Here is an 18,127-nt window from a genome sequence, read left to right as displayed (position 1 = left end):
AAGCAGGAAACACATCAGTCAACCTTAGCGAGAAGAAAGCCCAGAGTGCCCATCTAAGGAGGAGCGAGGATGCTGTTTAAACCTCCCCCCAGTAGTGGGGGTGGGGCAAGAGAATGTGTCATCCATCTGCTGTAAGAAGCTTTGGATGCACCCTAACAATGACCAAGCAGCTATGCTCACAAACACGAACATATGTCACAAACCTTGATTCCAAGTTCGATATTTTCTCCTCCATACACATCCATTCCAGGGTCCAGAAGACCAATTTCACCAAAGAACTTCCTGTTGACCACGAACGAGCAGCCTATCATGGCCGGTGTCCTGCGGGAGACAGAAGGAAGCGAAGTTCATGGAGATGTCAGCGCCAGACGCCCTTCTGCGGGCCCTGCCCTAGTAGGTACTGGGTTCCCACCCAGCACATGGAGTCACTGCCCATAAGGCCCTCAATTCCCACACCTCGGCTCTCCATTTTACTTTCAGAAAACGTAGGGAAGCTGAAGTGTTTAGGAATAAACTGACTCCCTTGTAGAGTCAGGTGAGGGTGAGGACTGGTCTCATGCGTCACATGGTGTCTGTACGTATGGGAAGAGGGGACAACTGAGTGGTAGGATGGGGTCCATGGGCTGTCTCAGAGAGGCTCAGACTTAAGGAGAAAGATGAGCCTGCTCCCTACTCCAGGAAGGAGAGATCTAGCAAGCCTGGAACCCAAAGAGAAAGCAGAGAGGGAATGTCATGTGCAAGGGCTCCGACCTCTGTATTGGATTGAGAAATTGGATCACCATGAGGGGCTTTAGAGAAGGGGGAAAACTCAGAGAGGAGACAACAGGTGCCCAACAGCACCAATCTTAAGAGCAGAGAGATGACCTCAGCCCACAGAGAGATGAAAAAAATCATCTATAGGATGACCACAAAGTTTGGATAAAAGGTCATTATTTTCTTTTTTTGACATTTATTTATTTACCTTTTTTTTTTGCAGTTTTTGGCTGGGGCTGGGTTTAAACCCACCGCTTCCAGTATATGGGGCCGGCGCCCTACTCCTTTGAGCCACAGGCGCCGCCCCATTATATTGATCCGTTTGATTATTTCTTCTGGAATGGGCTAAAGGCACAAGGTGACTCAAGAAAAATCAGAGACAAAGGCATGTAAGGCAACAATAGTGTAAGTGCAGGGATTGACAGAAATGCTGCATGAACGTCCCACGTTCATTGCAATATTGTCGGATGCAGGGAGCCACGCACTGCCAATGAAGGGTAGCACACGTACATACCACAGATCGTATCACATTGTATATTGCAGCATAGTATCAATAAGCCATTTATTATGGGTTTTTTGCCTCTGTTTCCAGACTTTATACACACCCTTATATGACAAATTCATCCAGCATATATTTTCTCAGCATCTACCATGTCTAAGGCGTTGCTGGTGCTGTAGTGAGTAGAGAAACACAATACATATTCCATTCAAGCAACAAAAGTGGATATTATGATAGTATAATAATTATTACTAGTAGTATTGTAACTATTTATTGAGTAGTCACTGCCTCAACACAAGGGGCAAAGAACTTTCCACGCACATCTCGTGTAAGCACCTCCACAACCCTGTGAAGTAAGTAGAACCTTCTCCATTCAACAGCTGGGGCACATGGAGATCAAGTGAACAGAACTCAGCACCTGCCTCGCTTTAAAGCCCTTGATTTTAGCCCTTATGCTTTACTGCAGTCTTCAAAAGAGGCTTCATGGAGGCGCTGGCAAACGCCCACTCTGCCAAAGGCCATAAACACTGTTAAGATACTTTCCTGGGCAAAAGAGACATCTCAGAGAGGAGGCCACTGAGACTCCACTGGGTTCAACAGGAAACTAATAGGTGGAATTCTTTTGAGAATTGTGGACTGTCGTCTCAGACTCTCATCAGCTCATTCTGACTTCTAACTTAACTTCGACCTTGACGTCCAGATCCCCAACTCCATGGAATGCCCCTTGGCACCCACATGCTGAGCCCGTGGTGGGGTATACTGGAAATACACAATGCGTACAGCTGAAAGCAGGTACTGCTGCTGAAAACTGCAATTGTGTTCAGTCAACAAACCACTCTGGGTCCAGTTATATCTCTACCAGGTATTGTTGCATGGACTAAACAAGAGAAGATATGAAATATGTCTTATGCAGAAGAGCTCAAAAAGAGCTCCTATGCCTTTGCCCTCCTCCTGGGAGGCCTTATCATGTGTTTTCAGAAATCTTCCGCCAATCATACCCATGCACATAGGACACTGCTTCTGCTGGGATGGTGGTGCCACCCTTGACTATAGCCACGGCTTTCACAGTCGGTCATTTCTTCCCAACCCGCAGCCCCTCTTAGAGAACCAGCCTGACCCCTAGCCTGCAAAGCACAGCAGGACCCCATCCCTTTGGCCTCAGTTAAACCAGAAATGAGCATTAATCTCAAACTGGGTTCATCAATTTCCATTTTTCCTGAAGTTTAGAATGGAGACAGTGTAGGGAGCTAAAGTCAGACAGTCTCAACGTCTGCAGGGCTCAGGCTGCCGTTTTGGAGCAGCGCTGGTGGGCCCCGAGCACACGAATGATTGAGCACAATGGGGAGGTGAGGCCAAGTGGGTGTGTGGGGGATGAGCTGCCCAGAGACCTGGCCCCACTCTCTACACCCAAGTCATCGGACAGTCCCCTGCATCTTTGTGATCAGTCCTTCTCAACTTAAACAGCGTCAGATGTTTCTGTTCTGGTCATGACACATGCTGAGGAGAAAGAGAATAAGGAGGAGAAGGAGGAAGGAGGAAGAGCTTTATGATATAGCCAGAAGAGGAAAACTGCAGGGATGACTCATTCTGGGAGAGCTAAAGCCAAGGACCACTTAAGTTATGGAGCTACATTAGTGACACTTGTGCCTAGAGGTCTGAGGAACGTCCCTGAGCCTGTGGAGGAGGAGTTGGCTCTGGTGTTAACTCTGTTTTCTAGAGAGCAACTATGGCCACATCAAGAAATTCTGATAAGTTGAAACAATCTCTCCTTGTCCAACTGACAAGCACATGTAGTTAAGACCCTGTTCCAAGATTTTGCTTTCTGACCCCTCCGAAGGAAGCAGGGCAGTTAAAATCACAGGGAGCAGGGAGGCAACATACACTCCCAAAGGGCTGCTTTGGGTACCACCCCATGGATGAAAACAATGTTTCCCAGAGATGGGTCAAGAGTCCACCTGCATCTGCACCACCCGGGTGGCTCTTTAGAAAATACAGATTCCTGGTCCAGCCCAGAACCAAAGAATTGAATTTACAGAGCTGGGACTCTAGGATTTGTGTTTGTACCAGCAAGACCATCCTGTACAGCCTTCTCCCCCACCAAATGGTTGGGTCCCTCCCTGTGAGCAGAGAAGTTATCCCTATAATTTTTTCTCTGGAATTTCCAGGGGCTAGTGCCTTGCAAGCATGTACTAAATATTGATGAATAAATGAATAAGCATAAAAGACCTAGGTGTGTGGATTCCTGGAGGGGAAGGATTCCATGATGCATCAGGTACCAGCAGAGGAATGTGCTCCAGCCAGGGTGGAAGGAAGGAAACGAGGGAGGAAGGGATGAGAGCAGGGGCAGGAGGGACCCCTCTGTCACTGTCGCTATCGAGGGGAGTAGACAGGCTGCTTTTTCCTTTCAGGTCCCTCTCAGATGCCCCTTTGGGTAACATCTTTCCTTTGTCAAGCAGCCTGACATTTTAATAAAACTTAGCTTTGTCTGGATGATAAGTTCTGGCTGTAGGTGGTAAGGAAGGAAGATGTCACAGTTTGCCCTGGGTCACAGCTCTGTCCAGCGTAGTCCACCAGGTTCTCTATCAGAAGTCCTGGGATTTCTCACAACTTCACAGTCCTCTCAACATTTCCTTGGCAGGTCAGTTGCCCAGACAGGCACGAGGGCCCACAGGGTCACAGCAAATCAGGCCTCCGTCTGCATCCCGGTGGGCCCTGCCAGAGCCCGAAGACAAAGGGGGAGGAGGCTGATCTAGCACAGTGGAGAGGTGGAACAAGGGGGTGACAGTTTTCACTGTTGGTGTCACCTAAAAAGGTCCCCTAAAGGTTATGGTCAAACTACCACAGTGCCCTGAAGAGACTGACAAAGTGTGGAAAGGAGAGGCTGGAACTGGCCCCAGGAGGTGGCTTCCTGGGCAGCAGAAACAAAGTCCACAGACTTGCAAACAGCAGGGCTCCGCGGGGGCCCTCCCTGTTGAGCTGGGGGCAGGCAGGCTCCTGGCAGGCAGCTAAGGTCGAGCTGGTGAATGTCCTAGACGCTAAATAATTAAAAGCCATATCCTCACCCATACTGAGAACAGTCAGTGTTGCTGGTGAGTTCGCTGGGTGACTGCTTTGAATTCTGGAACTACCTCCTTGCCCTGACAATGACAACCGTCCTTGTCTGCTGCTGGGAAGCAGTCCTCCAACAGGAAGCCACTGCCTGCCCACTCGGGACCTGCTGCGGGCGGCGGGTTAGCCAGCTGCCTCTTTACAAGGCTTAGCCCTTCCCCTCGGAGGTGTCCTTGCCACCTGCCCAGCCATTCCAGCCGCTGCTGATGGCACTTGGGGACTGATGAGATCCAAGGACATGAGCTTACAGCCTCATTCTTCAAACTCAACTTGGATTACTACCATCGGTGCAAACATTTCCATTCAAAATCATTCAAAAATGATAATCATATTAAGGGATCTGCCAAAGCCTAATAGCTCCATTACAGAGGAGAAGAGCAGAAATTAAAAAGAATCACTTTGATTGTTGCAGTTACACAAATATATGCGACACACACAGCAGTTCCAGCTGAGAGTGAAGAGCACAGGAAGACACCAGGACAAGAGGGTGGCAGTCCCTGGAACTGCCACCGAGATATATATGTAAAGCTTGCTTGGCCTCAATTCCCCTTCTGCGTTCTAGATCTTTCCCTTCCTCAACACCTCCTGATGCCTCCCTGTTCTCTTCTAAACTAGTGCAACTTCTGCCTGGGCATCTCTGTCCCCCTCGGTCCCCTTGCTGCCATCAATCTACAGATTCTATGGTCTGGCCACTCGGGACCATGCATAGTTTGTGAAACAGATACCGATTTATGCGTTGGCCTTCCTTTCCTGTAATGTCCTCCATGAGACAACTCCATCTATCCAAATCCTATCTGCTGTTCAAAACAGATTTTCTTTTTGAAAAATAATTAATTTTTCTGTTATGAAAAATAATAGATGTCTTTTACAGACAATATAAGAAAATAAAAAATTATCTGTATTCTCTAACTGCATCCGTCAATCTCTTTGATTATCACCACCCCATCTTTCCAGCTCACTTCCTCAACTATCCCCAGTCCATCCACCCTTACGCCCTGCAGGAACTTCCAAAGCCTTCGCCCCACCACCCTCACAGTGGACGTCTCTGGCTTAAAGCCATGGTTGATTGTTGTCCCAGGTGCTGTCATCAGGGTGCCCCAGTGTTCTCTCCTCACTTTGTTGTCTTCAGCTGGCAAAATTCCAATGCTGATACGCCCGCCCCTCTGCCTGCTCCACACCTGCACTGCACTACTGTAACTACATGGCTGATTTCACTTTAAATTCAGGGCCAGGAGTGTCTAGGGCACCTTCAGTGCTGCCCTTCGATCATGCCCAGGCCCTGAGGAGTGATCTCTCACTCTTCTAGAAGATCTCTACACCTTCTTCTCCCTGCTCAAACCTCCAGCCCTCTACTATCTTCCTCACTCTCAACTGAGACCTTGCTTCCAGCTTCCTGAAGAAAACTGCACACCAAGGAGAAAGTCCACCCACCCCCACATCTACCCACCCTCTAGTACATGCACCTGCCTGCTTGCCTTTTGCTGCAAATATACTGTCCTTGTGTGCTCAGCGCAGGCTGCACCTCCACCTGGGTGGATGATCCCGACCCCTCTTGCTGCTCCAGGGCCTCAAGCACATCCCCTCCCCCAACATGCTGGATCTCTGCCAGCCATTTCTATATCCTATAAAGCCCCCTCTTTACCTGCTTCCCTCACAGTTGCCCTCTCCTGGGCTTTTGCTCCCCCTTATAGTAAAATTCCTTTTAACGATCTGTCTATACCTGGTGCCTCTGATTCCTCTCTCCAGTTAGGCGTCCAACCCAACCGCGCCACTGCAACTGCACTTCTCAAGGTCAGAGACGACGCAGCTTATAAATCCACTGGTCAATTCTCAGCTCTCCTGATCTTAGCCACTCCTCCCTTTTCCTGGACATAGAAGTTCCATGTGGCACCCAGGACACCCCACATGCCTGGCCACCCTCCTGGCAGGGCCTTTCAATCTCCTTTGTTGACTAGTCCTTCTCTCCTGAAGGGCACAGCCCTTGGATCTCTGCTCCATGTACACTCACTCTTTGGTGATCTTGTCTGCTCTCAGGACTTTCGATTAACAACAGCTCTGAATTTATACTCCAGTCTGGTCCTTGCTCTGGGCCCCAGACTGTGACAGTCAATCGTCCACTCGCTGTCAGCTTCAGGTCTAAGTGACCCTGCACACCAGCCAGCAGGGAACTTCTAACCTTCCTCCCATCTGTTCTAACCTTCCCCCCATCTGGACCTGCTCCTTCTACAATCTTTCCTCTGTATGGTCAACTTCATTCTTCTACTTGCTGGACTAGGAAAACTTGGTGCCTGCCTAGTGCCAATTGGCCCGAAAATCCTCATGACTCCACCCCAGCGCATCTCTGCAGTCAGCTGGCCTCTCACCACCTGCACTGCAACCATCCTGCGTATCTAATCTGAGCCACCTTGTCATCATTTTACTACTTGAAACACTCCAGTGATTCTCCATTTCCTTAAGAAGAAAAGCCAGGGTCTGCCATGGCCTGTAAAGCTTTGTCTACATCTTCAGTCCCCAACCCCAAGTCCAGGGACTGGTACCAGTTTGTGGCCTGGTAGGTACCGGGCTGCACAGCAGGAGGCGAGAAGAATGAAGGCAAGGGAATGAAGCTTCATCTGTATTTACAGCTGCCCCCCATCACTCCCATCCCTCACATCAGCAGCAGCATTCGAGTCTCACAGGAGCTTGAACCCTGCTGTCAACTGTGCATGTGAGGGATCCAGCATGCGCACTCCTTATGAGAATCTAATCCCCATTCCTCAGTCCCTAGTCCATGGAAAAACTGTCTTCCGTGAAACTGGTCCCTGGTGCCAAAAAGGTCGGGGAACTGCTAGACGATCTATGATCCTGAGCCTTCACTGGCCTCCTCTACCCCCTGCTCCAGCCTCACTCTGAGGTATGCCCAAAATAACTGAAAACAGGTGTTTCCACAAAAACTTGTATACGCAGGTTGATAGCAGCATGATTCACAGCTATAGTTGAAACAACTGAAATATCCATCAATGGATGGATGGATAAATAACCTGTGGCCTACCCATACACTGGAATATTACTCAGCCATAGAAAGGAGCAGAAGGCTGAGCCACACCACAGTCTCAATGGACACTGAGGACACTATGCTACATGGTAGCAGTCGGTCACAGAGGCTGCATGTTATAGGATTCCACCAATAGGAAATGTCCAAATAGGCAGATTTATCAAGACCGAAAGCAGATGGGTGGTTGCGAGTGGCCAGATGGAGAAAGTAACAGGCCATGGCCGCTTAATGGGTACATGTTTCCATATAGGATGATGAAAAGGTTCTGGAAGTAGAGAATGGTGGTGGTTGCCCAACACTGCGAATGCACTTAATGCCGCTCAATTGTATACTTCAAAATGGCTAAAATGATCCATTTTACATCATGTCTATTTCATGACAACAAAAAACACGGAGCCACTGACAACAATCCTCAAAGTGGCTTTGTCTGTCACATTTCATGATAAAGTGATCCTAAGTTTCTGTTACAAAGGAGGGCAAAAGAGTGGAGCCAAAGGTCCTATTGGCTCTATCTCCACTGTTACCTCAGAGACAGATGCCTGTCCACTCTGTTCATGGAGATAGATTTTCTAGCACTTTGGTGCTAGGATAATAAGGTCCCCAAATATTTCAAGTTTTGGTCCAAGCATCATATTTCTGATCTGGGTTAAATTGCAAGAGTACCACGGCTGTCAAGCTAGGACGGGCAGGAACATACAGGCTCCTGACTTCAGGAAGGCACTCTCTGAATTATTACTAGGAGTCCTGCTACCTTCTAGGCAGTCATCCAGCCATCTGTAACTCAGTTTCTCCATTGGTAAACTGGGCTGAGGACTCTGCCCTGACTCCCTGCTGAATGAACTGCTTTAAGAACAGCAATGTTCCCAATACGGGTGAGTTGTTATCAAGAACTTTAAAGAACAGGGATGAAGAACTTAAGGAGAGAGAGGCAGGATGGAGAAGGAAAAATACTTGAAGAAGGAGGCCTGAGTCCCAGAGGAAAGGAAAGTGAAAAAGTCTGGACCCAGTGGCACAGAGGTACGAGGAGGGTGCTGTGGAAGGTGTGAAAACATCCCAGGGAATAGAATGGGATGTTCTCCCCCCGAGAAATGCCCGAGCATCCCACACTGGAGGAATTGGGAGACATCTGACCCTCAGATGGCCCAGCCTGTCCTTAGTCCTCTCTCAGCTTCCCACCATGTGCCGAGTCTGGGTGAAATTCCATTTCTCCACGGCTCCCCACATCTGTGCCATTTTGAAGGCCTTCCCACCATGTGTAAAAGAAGATTTCTAAGTAGGGGGTCAAGTGTACACGCTAGTTTGTTAATCCAATCAGCAAGCAGTATGGGGCAGTCCAGGAAGCCTTCCTCAGACTACATCTGAAGCCCGTGGAGATATAAAAACATGCAATACTGTCCTAGTGGACAAGCAAGAAGTATATTCTGTTGTTCCTTGGTAAAAACAGTTTCTGATTGAAGTCATGGTGTCCTCATGTGCGTGTTGGTGGGTGAGGCTCTCAGGGTGGGAACAGCAGGCTCCAGTGGCAGAAAGGAAGGAAGGAGACAGAAGCTGGAGATGCTGATCTGCGGCCTGTATACTAGGGGATGTGCTGTCCTCAGATGGAAGCCCCTCTCAGAAGGCGACTTCCGCCCGCCTCTCACGCCCCTGTTCAATGACGTGCTTTTCACCAATGCACTCCTGTCCCACGCAGCCAGCTGTCTCTGTCTGCCTGGTGTGTGCAGGTGCTGGAGCCTGACTCTTACTTTGTCCTGCCACCTGCCAGCTCCTGACACTCTCCTGAACTACAGCAACCCCCAGCCTCTCTTCCTTGGTGGCCAGGTCTCCAAATTCCTGTTGGGCTGATGGTTCTTGACCAGGGTTTTTCTCTCTTCACTCCAGCTAGCCCGCCTCGTGGGGGACCCGCTGCTTTCCTCTAACCTCCGGCTCAAACACCCGCCTTTTCCTTTGGGTCCTGCCTCAGCTTCAGCTCTTTACTGAGCACCTTCTCATTCCAAGACCCCATCTGGAGGAAAATCATATACAACTCAAGCCCATCCCTAGAGCTGTCTTTGTGTAAGTTACTGTGAATCTTGTTCTCTGGACATAATCAGCCTTTGGTATTCTGGGTAGCACAGTCAACTCCACTGGCAACGGGGTAGATAGCTGAGCTAATCAAAATTCATTTACTTTAGGGAATTTTGTTATATTATGGCCCACCACGAACTCATTCATACCATTTTCTAATAAATAGAACATGTGCCTGATGTGGGTGTGGCCCTTCTTTTTCACCTGCTGGCTCAGGCACTCCTATGCCAAGGTGACCAAAGTAGGGCAGGGGAGAGGGAGGAGCACTGGGTGGGAGCATGTCACTCAGGCCCACAGCGCCCTGTACTGAGTATCACCATGTATTTGATGGTGCATTATGATAATTCATCATTATTGCTAATTCTCTAAGTGGCCACTTGGTAGATATCATCAGCCCCATTACCTGACTGATAAAACTGAGACTCACAGGTAAAGTAATGGCCAATGGTGGGTCCAGAGCTAGGGGCAACCTGGGCGTCTGACCCCACACCCTTCCAGGGTAGCCTTCTGCCTCCCAAACCAGCTCTGCTAAAACTGGCAGTAGCCACAAGCTCTTGCACTGGGTGAAATAAGTGGTCCCACTTTGAAGATTTCTGGGAGCTTGCAGCTGTTAAACACTAAAAATATAATTTTGGGAAAGAAGTTGGCTGGCTTGAATAGAATCCTCAACTGACACAGTACTGTAATTTAATACTCAGAGTTCCATTTGCCTCTGCCATACATATAAATACCAAAAGGGTAAGTGCGGCTGCCTTTTTAAAAATCAAACTCTGCATCCAGCACACAAATATCTCACAAGAAAACAGGACCCAAAGGCCAGGGCTCTGTCGTTAAATGGAGGTAGCATTTTCACCTTGGTTGCTGAAAAGATAATTCACGCTGAAACAACTTCCTCCAGATTGGGAAGTGAACCGTCTGGGTATTAACAGCCCTCCTTTTGGAGGATAAAGGAAATGCTCCTTTCTCTGGGGTGTGATTTTTCACAGATACAGAAAACACCAGGGGGATTGAAGTTGCCAGTCCCAAAGCCATTTCCGTGGCTGACTGATTTTTGCCTGGGCTTGTTTTATTAAAACAAAGACCATATCGAAATTCTCTAGTAAGATGTTTCCTATGAGAAATTTTCCCAGTATAATACTTTTGCTCTGGGTGGTGCCTGTGGCTCAGTCGGTAAGGCGCCAGCCCCATATACCGAGGATGGCAGGTTCAAACCCGGCCCTGGCTGAACTGCAACCAAAAAATAGCCGGGGGTTGTGGCGGGCGCCTGTAGTCCCAGCTACTCAGGAGGCTGAGGCAAGAGAATCGCTTAAGCCCAGGAGTTGGAGGTTGCTATGAGCTGTGTGAGGCCACGGCACTCTACCGAGGGCCATAAAGTGAGACTCTGTCTCTACAAAAAAAAAAAACAAAACTTTTGCTCTTTGCTAATCATATTTCTTTCAAGCTTTGAAAAAGTGCTTTGCAAATATGCCTTAGAAGAGTATTTTTGTAAAAGCACACTGTTTCTTAATAAGTGGGAACATGGGCGGCACATGTGGCTCAAAGGAGTAGGGCGCTGGCCCCATATGCCAGAGATGGCGGGTTCAAACCTTGCCCCAGCCAAAAACTATTAAAAAAAAAAAAAAGTGGGAACATATTAAGCCATTATCGGCCATGGACACTTTATATACAGTATCTGTGTATACAGAGTGTGCCAAAAAAGTATATATATTTTAAGAAAGGAAAAAAACTGTATTAGAACTGCAATACTCAATATATGCCAATAACATTTATTATCTTGTATAATGTGTCTTGTATCTCTTGTAATTGTAGAAGTCAAATGTGACTCGAGTATTACAATTTTAATAAAGTTTTCTTCATTTCTTAAAATGTGTATAAATTTTGGGGGGCAGCCTCTGTATGTATATATTTTACAGTGTCTGGTTATCTATCTTGTAAGAAGAGATATGGTTGAGTGAATGATTTAGAAAGAGAAAGAGAGAAAAAAAATCTAGAACAGGCATCATCAAACTATATCGCCTAAGAGAGCTAAGAATGTTTTTTGCAGATGAACATTTATAATCAATGAGAACATTAACTTTGAGCCTGCATGAAACAAAATGGTACCATCCCCCACCCCCAAAAAAAAAAAAAAACTTCAAGTATTCTCGTTAGTATACTGGGATTAGAAAAATTGTACTTCCTATTATTACATTTTGAAATATCTCAGTGAAATATTTACGGAAATCAGTTTTTGCTGTTGTTTGTAAATAACTATAGGTATATGTTACACTATCTCTGAGTTGCCTCTTGGCTCGTAAAACCTAAAATATTTACAATTCAGTCCTTCACAGAAAAATTTTGCCAACCCAAGTTCTAGAACATGAAGCCTTGAAGGGGAGTGCAGGCTCCTGGCACCTGCCCCAGGGCGCTGGCAGGAAGGTAACTTTATTTATTTATTTATTTTTTTGTAGAGACAGAGTCTCACTTTATGGCCCTCGGTAGAGTGCCGTGGCTTCACACAGCTCACAGCAACCTCCAACTCCTGGGCTTAAGCGATTCTCTTGCCTCAGCCTCCCGAGTAGCTGGGACTACAGGCGTCCGCCACAACGCCCGGCTATTTTTTGGTTGCAGTTCAGCCAGGGCCGGGTTTGAACCCGCCACCCTCGGTATATGGGGCCAGTGCCTTACCGACTGAGCCACAGGCGCCGCCCAGGAAGGTAACTTTAAAAGGACAGATGTGGGACTCAGGGAGAGAGAAGGACTTGAAAGAGATCCGCCCATTCTCACCTATAAAAGGAGAGCAACAAGCCTTCTTCAACTTGCAGGGCTGGTGTAAGAACAACTTTGACAAAGGCTTTGGACTGTGCGTTTGAGAACAGCACCAGGCTCATAATACAAACAGCATTCTGCAAGAAAGGAAGAGGACTGAGATTTGTGCATGGCTGAGGATTTTTCTGAGAAGGTTTTAGAACATCCTATATCAGTGCAGGCACTACGAGAGGAAATGAAATTAAAGGTACATGAGTGAGAATAAGAGGACAAAGAACAAGATAAGATGATGCCATGGGTACATTTAGTGAACAAACGCAGGCTCTTACGTACTATATACTTAATAAAAGTGGACCACAAAATCAGCTCTGAGCTCTTTCATACCAGATACAGACAGAATCACCAGATTGATCTGTAACATCTAAAAGATTCTTAAAGAGAAGTATGGTCACTTGACCACTAAGACTGCAGTGAAAATTCTCTACTGCAACCTGGTGAATAGTTTCCTTTCAGCACCACTTCAGGAAATACAACAATCTCCACAGATCTGATTTTTTAAAAACTCTTCAGTTCTGGCCCACAGAATTTACCCAAGGACAGTCAGATGAAAGCAGTTTTTTTCAGGGCTGAAACAAGGTCCAAATAAGAATAGCTTTCTGATGGCCTTGCTTATTTGGGTGCTACATTAGCAGTAACATAATTGTAATAAAGTAGCCAAATAAAACATTACTTTATTGTAAAAATACTACATGTATGAATGGGCTTTTCTACTCTGAATTTTCCATTTCATCCAGAGGCAGCCGTTAGCCTTGAGGTGGGTTAAGATGGTCAGATCTGGGGTGAAAAAAAAAAAAGATGTTAATTTTCTGTTGTGACTATAAAACAAACTCCTGAAATTAACCTCTGAAGTGAGAGTCTCCAAGCCAGGATTTCAAATGCAGGCAGTGTGTGCCAGAGAGAAAAGCATTTATCTAAATTCAAAGCGCCTCTGTTAAAATATTAAGGGCAGCAGCCAGGCGAAGCCAGAGGATGGAGGTTGTGACAAGGCCACGGATCTCAATGCTGGCCCACTCTAGGACCATCTGGGGAGCTTTTAGAAATCACTGGTGCTTGGGCTCAGCCCCAGACACTCTGATTCAACTGGTCTACAGCCATATTTGATTTGAAAGTGCAACAAGGGTTAAGAATCATTGACATACAGAATGTTTTGAACCCCCAAAGAGGCTGATTCATCCTGGATTGGAATAAAATCTATCAAGAGAGGTGAAAGACATGAGGAAAGCCTCTCCTGGGGGAGTTTTAGACACGTCCGAAATTCAGGGAACGGGAAAGAAATTCTGCCAATTTCTGGAGGCTTAGGAAGGCAGAGAGCTGAATGCTTTGCTTCCAGCCTAGCACTGTGTGTGTGTGTGTGGGGGGGGGGGGGATGAATATCCCACAGAAGTGCCCCAGGCTATGAAGCAGAAATGGTGGAGTGAGGTTTAGGCAGAGACGGGACCTAAAATAATGATCTCAATGCCCATGGTCGGCTCTTGGTGTGAAGGAAATCCAGAAGTTCCTGCCCACACTAGAGGAAGGGGAGGCAAAAGGCTAAACAGGCTGGTTCACAAGAGGAGTCAGGGAATGGATACAAATAGGTACGAACGGGTGGGTATTCTGCTGGAAGTTCAGGACCAGGGCCAAGGGCATCAGCTGGGAAAACAGAGGGGACAAAACTTTTAAGATCAGGAAGTGTAAGGTAAGTCAACAGAAGTCAGGAAGTTCCCAGAGGACAATCTGCAACCCATATTCCTCTCCTAGTGCCGTGAGGCTGTGAATTAAAATAAAAAATATATTAAAATAAAAAATATATATATTTTTTATTGTTGGGGATTCATCGAGGGTACAATAAGCCAGGTTACACTGATTGCATTTGTTAGGTAAAGTCCCTCTTGCAATCCTGTCTTGCTCTCAAAAGGTGTGGCACACACCAAGGCCCCACGCCCCTCCCTCCTTCCCTCTTTCTGCTCTTCCTTCCCCCACCCCCACTGTGTCCTTAATTGTCATTAATTGTCCTCATATCAAAATTGAGTACATAGGATTCATGCTTCTCCATTCTTGTGATGTTTTACTAAGAATAATGTCTTCCACTTCCATCTATGTTAATATGAAGGATGTAAAGTCTCCATTTTTTTTAGTGGCCAAATAGTATTCCATGGTATACATATACCACAGCTTGTTAATCCATTCCTGGGTTGGTGGGCACTTAGGCTGTTTCCACATTTTGGCGATTGTAAATTGAGCTGCAATAAACAGTCTAGTACAAGTGTCCTTATGATAAAAGGATTTCTTTCCTTCTGGGTACATGCCCAGTAATGGGATTGCAGGATCAAATGGGAGGTCTAGCTTGAGTGCTTTGAGGTTTCTCCATACTTCCTTCCAGAAAGGTTGTACTAGTTTGCAGTCCCACCAGCAGTGTAAAAGTGTTCCCTTCTCTCCACATCCACACCAGCATCTGCAATTTTGAGATTTTATGATGTGGGCCATTCTCACTGGGGTTAAAATAAAATCTTAATCTCCTCTCAGTTCAATGAATAGACCCCTCTTCATCAAGGAGATGTCAGAAATAGCTTAAAGCTGAGTTGCTGGCCCTGAGGAAGGGGGTCAGACACAATTCATCACACCCCCCTCTCTTGTTGGAGATGCCCTTTGAGACTCATTACCAGGTCACAAGACAAAGCCTGAACCATACTTTGCAGGTCCTCAGTTTACCCAACAGATCTCATGAGTCTGGGTATATGATCAGAAGGAGACTTGTCTGTGATTAGCACATTTTCTCATCTCAACTTATAACACTCCATGCCTTTAGACAAGGTTTCATTTTTTTTAACCTATTACACATCAATGAATCTTTAAATCCACCTGTAGCCTGCAAGCCCCTGCTTAAAGATGTCCTGCCTTTTGGGCCAAACTAACATACCATGCATTGATTTATGACTTTGTGGGTGATTCCTGTCTCCCTGCAATGTATAAATCGGCAAAACTAACTCAATCACTGTGAAACCGCTTGCTCAAAGCTTCTTGGGCATGGGTCTGGGTCTTAGTCCTCCTACTTGGCTCAGAATAAACCTCTTTAAATAATTTTGCAGAATTTTCACTGTTTTCTATTAACAAGGCAATGCTAGCTCCCCCTTGCTCCTAGAAGCTGTTCAAGAGAGAAGACAGAGAGAGAAAACCTCTAAGGGTAAAGGACAGCTCATGCAAAGCATAGTCTGTTGAAATACCAATTTAATGGAGCACCTGTCCAGAAAGAGATAGAGTGTTCCACTGGAAGAAACTAAATTACTTTGAAACAAAGAGATTAGCTTCCCATCATCAGTGAAAATGAGGAGTAGAGAGCAAGTTGAATTCAAATTTAGAAAAATAAAGTCACCATTTTTCACATTTTATGCACAACTAAAATTTAAAATGTGATAAAGGTTTTTGAGTACTGTATAAGAATAAAATGAATGGACTCTGGGGTGCCAATGGGTAACTAGGATGGAGAAAAGAACAAGGATTCACATATGAAAAATAACTTTTCCAGTAATCTGTCTCAGAAGTCTTAAAAATATACATGTCTTAGGCCTTAGAAATTCTTCCCGTAAGAATTTACCCTAAAGAATAAAAATTATTTCTGCCTCTGAGGGATGTCACATTACATAATTTAGATCAATTCTACAGCTCAAAGCAACTAAAGAAGCAGGATAATTAAAAAAAAAAGTTAATGATATCATTAACGATGAACAAATGGGAAGTATTAGGTCTGGATGAGACTGGAACAGAGAGACAGAAAGAAGCCCACTACTGGGTTTGCTTTCTTCCTGTGGTGTATTCTAGTCCACAAAAGGGGCCAGGGTGAGCTGAGAGTCTGAGCTGCGTTTCCAGCAACCTCAAAGGTCCAAAGAGTCAGAAGTTGGACTTTAGTGACAACCAATGACTGGCAACCTGATAAACCACACTCCATTGTAGTTCAAACACTGAAGGTCTGTTGCTGAGGGTGACCATAACCTGGAAACCAACCTGACCTCCAACAGACTGCAAGCCCACTTCATTTCCTCTGGGTGGCCCAGAGAACCTCAAACCTTGAACTTAGTTTGAGGGGACCAGGACTACAATAACTCTCATGTTCCTGGAAGAAATAAACACAATTTCTCACTAGAAGCAGATAATATCATCCTAGGTTTCAAATTAATTTGATAAAATAATTTTTTTCAAATACAGTATCTAACATAAAGACAAAAGCATCAGGAGGCAAGAGGCTAAAAGTCAGATTGGGGGAAACAGCAGACAACAAAAAGGGAGACACAGGACTTTAAGATCTTAGAATTATCAAATTTATTGCAAAACATCTATGTTTGTTGTGTTTAAGGAGATAAAAAGCAAGCTTAAAATTTTGGGCAGGAAACTAGAAATTATAAAAGAGACAGCATGTTTGAAAGAGGAAAAGAAGAAAAATCTAGCATCAAAAAGTTCAGCAATTAAAATTAAGAACTCACTGGATAGTTTGACAGCAGATTAGACACAGCTGAAGAGAGTATTACTGAACTAGAAGATAAGTCACATAAGTCAGAAGGAGATAAGAATCAGGATCTCAGCCTCATCCAGAATGAAGAACAGGGAAACAAAAAGATGGAAAATACATACAAGAAGGTAGGGAACATCAAGAATAAAATAATAAGGTCTGACATAGGTTTACAAAATCCCACAGAAGAGGAGACAGGAAAGAGGCAATATTAGAAAAGGTAAAGAAGGTGAACGTTCCAGAATACAAGGAAAAACATCAATCCACATATTTAAGAAGCCAAGCAAATCTCAAGCAGAACAAAGAAAAATAAACCTACACCTAGATACATCATTACAAATTCTAAAAAACAAAGACAAAATCTTATAAGCAGCTGGGGAGAAAAAAATCAGAGACTTAAAAACAATTATACGAATTTTATCATAATAAAAGACCAAAAATCCTCTAAACTTCTATCAGTGGGACATAGTTAATAATATTTTGGCATATCTCCATGATAAAATGAATGCAGCTATTAAAACATCTTTTTTTTTTTTGTAGAGACAGTCTTACTTATCACCCTCGGTAGAGTACTATGGCATCACAGCTCATAGCAACCTCCAACTCCTGGCCTTAGGCAATTCTCTTGCCTCAGCCTCCTGAGTAGCTGGGACTACAGGTGCCTGCCACAACGTCCAGGTATTTTTTTGTTGCAGTTTGGCTGGGGCCAGACCCTTGGTATATGGGGTTGACGCCCTACCCACTGAGCCACAGGTGCCGCCCTAAAACATCATTTTAAAAATCCTGAACAATGTAGGAAAACATTCATGTTATAATTCTAATTAGAAAGTCAAAATACAATTACATCTATGCTAAACACATTATTTGCTATAACATATATAGTACAATAAGAGGTAATGTGTTAAAAAATTTTACTAATTCATTATTTCTAGGTTGTGAGGTTGTGGGTTATTGTTATTTTCTTCTTTAAACTTTTTTTCCATGTCTTTACTATAAACCCGTTGACTTTCATAATTAGAAAAAAAAAACTTTTACTTAGTTTCATTTAAAAACGTAACACTAGCAATCATTGTTGTTCTCAATTTCAAATCCAGGCAGGAATCATCTGAGCTAGTAGTTATTTTGTACACAGCACATCTAATTATTCTGTCTTTAAAGTATGTGAGGTTTAGTGCGCTGAACAGCAGGCAGGAGATGGTTTTATGTTGAAACACAGTTATTACTTGAGCAGGGTCAGAATATAGCTGAGAAAGTCACATACTCTTTTCTGGATCCTTCTGCTGAGAAAGTCTATCAATCTTTCCCTTCGAACCCCACTTTCTGCTTTCCCTGAAGAGCCATGTAAAAAGATGAGATTCTTTTTCTTCCAAAATCCTTC

The 18,127-nt window shown here is 45.1% G+C and overlaps 1 protein-coding gene across 2 annotated transcripts in view; it reads right to left on the bottom strand.

The window, feature by feature from the left end:
• The window catches only part of GALNT17 (polypeptide N-acetylgalactosaminyltransferase 17), a 478,729-nt gene that overhangs the window by 133,099 nt on the left and 327,503 nt on the right, over positions 1-18,127 (bottom strand). For both annotated transcript variants that reach the window (XM_053556324.1, XM_053556325.1), the window contains exon 6: positions 204-321. In XM_053556324.1, the coding sequence (XP_053412299.1) occupies positions 204-321 (118 nt within the window). The remainder of the gene's footprint in view (positions 1-203; positions 322-18,127) is intronic.

This window comes from Nycticebus coucang, chromosome 12 (genome assembly GCF_027406575.1).
Source record: "Nycticebus coucang isolate mNycCou1 chromosome 12, mNycCou1.pri, whole genome shotgun sequence".
Classification (NCBI taxonomy): Eukaryota; Metazoa; Chordata; class Mammalia; order Primates; family Lorisidae; genus Nycticebus; species Nycticebus coucang.
This window is presented reverse-complemented; position numbering and strand designations above follow the sequence as displayed.